At 45.7% G+C, this 3,667-nt stretch overlaps 1 protein-coding gene across 1 annotated transcript in view; it reads right to left on the minus strand.

The window, feature by feature from the left end:
* zgc:103559 overlaps positions 1 to 3,130 on the minus strand; it is a 32,228-nt gene extending 29,098 nt beyond the window's left edge. The window contains exon 1 of the mRNA XM_070440710.1: positions 2,845 to 3,130. Within this exon, the coding sequence (XP_070296811.1) occupies positions 2,845 to 3,000 (156 nt within the window). The 5' untranslated portion in view covers positions 3,001 to 3,130. The remainder of the gene's footprint in view (positions 1 to 2,844) is intronic.
* Between the last annotated feature and the right edge of the window lie 537 nt (positions 3,131 to 3,667).

Consider the following 3,667-nt stretch of genomic DNA (forward strand, 5'->3'; position numbering starts at 1 on the left):
TCTCGTCCTCAATGGACTTGCACCATTTGCCAGTCTTGTGTGAGTGTTACCCCCACTTTTCCGTAATGCACAGCGTTGATATTGCCTACGATGACAACAAGTCAGGTCCCGAATGATGCTGTGACACACCGCCCCAGACCATAACGGACCCTCCACCTCCAAACGATACCGCTCCAGAGTACAGCCTCGGTAACGCTCATGCCGTCGACGATAAACACGAATCCGACCATCACCCTGGTGAGACAAAACTCTGATCGTCAGAGAAGATCACTTTTTGCCACCTCTGGTCTGCCGTCCAGCAACGGTGGTTTGTGCTCATAGGTGACGTTGTTGCTGTGATGTCTGGTGAGACCTGCCTTACATCAGGCCTACAAGCCCAAAGTCCAAAGCCTCTCTCAGCCTATTGCGGACAGTCTGAAAGGAGAGTTGTGCATTCTGTGTAACTCGCGAGCAGTTGTTGTTGCCATCCGTAACCTGGTCCGGCAGGTGTGATGTCGGATTGTACCATCCTGTGCAGTGTTGTTACACGGGGTCTGCCACTGTGAGGACGATCAGCTGTCCGTCCTCTCCCTTTAGCTGTCTTAGGCGTCTCACAGTACGGACATTGCAATTATTGCCCTGGCCATATCTGCGTCCTTATGCCTCCTGTGCAGGATGCCTAAGGCACGTTCACGCAGATAGCAGGACCCGGCATCTTTCTTTGGGTGTTTTTCAGAGTCAGTAGAACAGGCTCTTTAAGTGTCTTAAGTCTTCATATCTGTGACCTTAATTGCCTACCGTCGTAAGCTGTTTAGTGTCTTAACGACCGATCCACAGGTGCATGTATCATTAATTGTTTTTATGGTTCATGAACAAGCATGGAAACCAGTGTTTAAAACCCTTTACAAATAAGATCTGTGAAGTTATTTGGATTTTTACGAATTATTCTTTGAAAGACAGGTGTGAAAAGGGACGTTTTTTTTTCGCTGAGATTATGTGTGTGTGTTGTGTGGTTGTGTTTAAGCTGTAGACCACACTATTTACACATAAAGTTTTCAATTATATTTTTCGTAGCGGTTCTATTTACCACCAACCAAAACGATGCTGGCACCTAAGACCGCACTCAACGAGCTGTATTAAGGCCATAAGCAAAACCAAGATAAGGCTATCCCGAGGCGGCTGGCTCAGTCTGTAGCTAATTTATAACAGCATGTCACAAGTGCAACCACAGCAAAAAAAAAACTCTAAACCACTGATATATAACACTTTAAGTAAAAACCCAGATGCAGAAAGTGTAGAAGAAAACAAAGTTTATTACTAAACAAACAGGCGGCAGGCAAAATACAGGTCAAGGCAGCCAGGGGTTCAATAAATCCAGAGAACCGTATAAAGGTCCAGAACGACAGAGTCTCAGGGTCAGGGCAGCAGGGGTCAATATACAGAACGGCAGCGTCTCAGTGGTCACGGCAGCAAAGGGTCATAAACAGAACGCAGGCAGTCTCAGGGTCACGGCAGCAGGCGTCAATAATACAGAACGATGGTAAGGTACAGAATGGTAGCATTCAGGTCAGGGCCAGCAGGGGGTCAATTAATACAGACGCTGGGTAAGGTACAAAACGCACAGGCAGGTCTCAGGGTCAGGGCAGGCAGGGGTCAATAAATCAGAACGGTGGGTAAGTACAGAACACAGGCAGTCTCAGGGTTCAGGGCAGGCAGGGTCAATAAACAGAACGAGTGACGGTAAGGTACGAACGACACGCCATCTCAGGGTCAGGCAGCAGGGGTCAATAATACAGAAACGGTGGGTAAAGGTACAGAACGACAGGCAGTCTCAGGTCAGGGCAGGCAGGGGTCAAAATTACGAACGTGAGTAAGTACAAAACGACAGGCAGTCTCAGGTCAGGCAGGCAGGGTCAATAATACAGAACGGTGGGTAAGTACAAAACGACAGGCAGTCGCAGGGTCAGGGCAGGCAGAACGGGTCAATTAATTACAGAACGGTGGGGTAGGTACAAAACGCAGGCAGTCTCAGCGGCCAGGAAGGCAGAGGTCAAAACCGGGCCGGGAAGGACTAGAAAACAGAAGCAGGAAAACAGGCAGGAGCAGGGGGAACAAACGCTGGTAGGTATGAATGAACAAAACAAACTGGCAACAGACAAACAGAGAACACAGGTATAAATACACAGGGGATAATGGGGAAGATGGGCGACACCTGGAGGGTGGTGGAGACAAGCACAAAGACAGGTGAAACAGATCAGGGTATGACACATTCACATCTACTCCACACACAGAGACACATACAAAGCTCTCCCTCAACTGCTAGCTTAATTCAGTATTTGACTTCCATCCATGTTTGAGGACGTCAGGAGATAACGTGGAAACCAGCCACCATGGGCAACAGTGAGCGCCGTTACGTTCAAGTGGGTTTTGGTTTTGGTTAGGTGCTGTGGACAGGGATAGTGGGTGAATCTGCCTCTGAATCCAAAGGTCGAAAGTTCAAATCCAGCTATATATTTTTTTTGTTGTTGAGATTTTTTGTTTTAAACCTATCCCAAACCTTACCCATCCTGAGGTAATGCCTGAAATGAACCTTAACCTTAAAAATGTTGCATTAATACCTAAACTTAACCTAAAACACTTCGAAATCTGACGTTTGCAACAACTTCAAAATTTGACGTTTGAGAAACAAAGATGAACGTCTAATTCTGACGTGAGACTGTGAGAACTAGTTGAACTGGGAAGTGTTTTTCTTCATAGGAAATTATTACGCAAACATTTCCGAACAAACAAAGTAATAATTAACACAACAAAATAACAATAAAAATACCAAATTGAGCAGAAGCCAGAGAGCCAATCAACACCTACCTCGCAGCCAGCAGCAGTATCCCCAGTAGAACCACTGGACTCTGGGAGGATTTTGTGTATCTTTCCCTCCTTGATGACAATCAGAGCAGGCCGTATCTCTGTGCCACACAGAACCCTGCTACTCCTCACTGCACTCACGGTCGACCCAGGCTCCATTACTGCAGGACCACCTGGGCTAGTCTAAAGAGTAAAACAAACAGGCTTTGCTAGTCTAAACGGGCTTTGCTAGTCTAAAGAGTAAAACAAACAGACTCTGCTTTTAAGTCTGGTCTGTGTGTAGATATTCTATTGAATACGGGCGAAGCACCTCCCCCAAGTCAGGCGAGCAAAGGCTTGCGTAAGATAGTGGTTACAGACAGTGATAAAGGTTTGTTGACCTCTCCTTTAGTCTGTATACAGAATGAACCCACGAGCCAAGGACCATGTATAAAGCAACTCATTTTCAGGGGGATATATGTTAGTAAAATATGTCTAGTGAGATCTATCTCTCGTTTAACATTAGATCTGTAACTTTTACACTAGCCTTAGACGTGYTGTGGCCAAAGCTATATTCTTGATTCATGTGAGTGCAGCTATTATCATACTGTAAATATKATGTATAGACACTGAGTATACAAAACAATTAAGAACACCTGCTCTTTCCATGACAGACTGACCAGGTGAATCCAGCTAAAAGCTATGATCCCTTATTGATGTCACTTGTTAAATCCACTTCAATTAGTGTAGATGAAGGGGGGGAGACGGGTTAAAGAAGGATTTTTAAGCCTTGAGACAATTGAGACATGGATTGTGTATGTGTACCATTCAGAGGGTGAATGGGCAA

Source organism: Salvelinus sp. IW2-2015, unplaced genomic scaffold (genome assembly GCF_002910315.2).
Source record: "Salvelinus sp. IW2-2015 unplaced genomic scaffold, ASM291031v2 Un_scaffold2872, whole genome shotgun sequence".
In the NCBI taxonomy this organism is placed as follows: Eukaryota; Metazoa; Chordata; class Actinopteri; order Salmoniformes; family Salmonidae; genus Salvelinus; species Salvelinus sp. IW2-2015.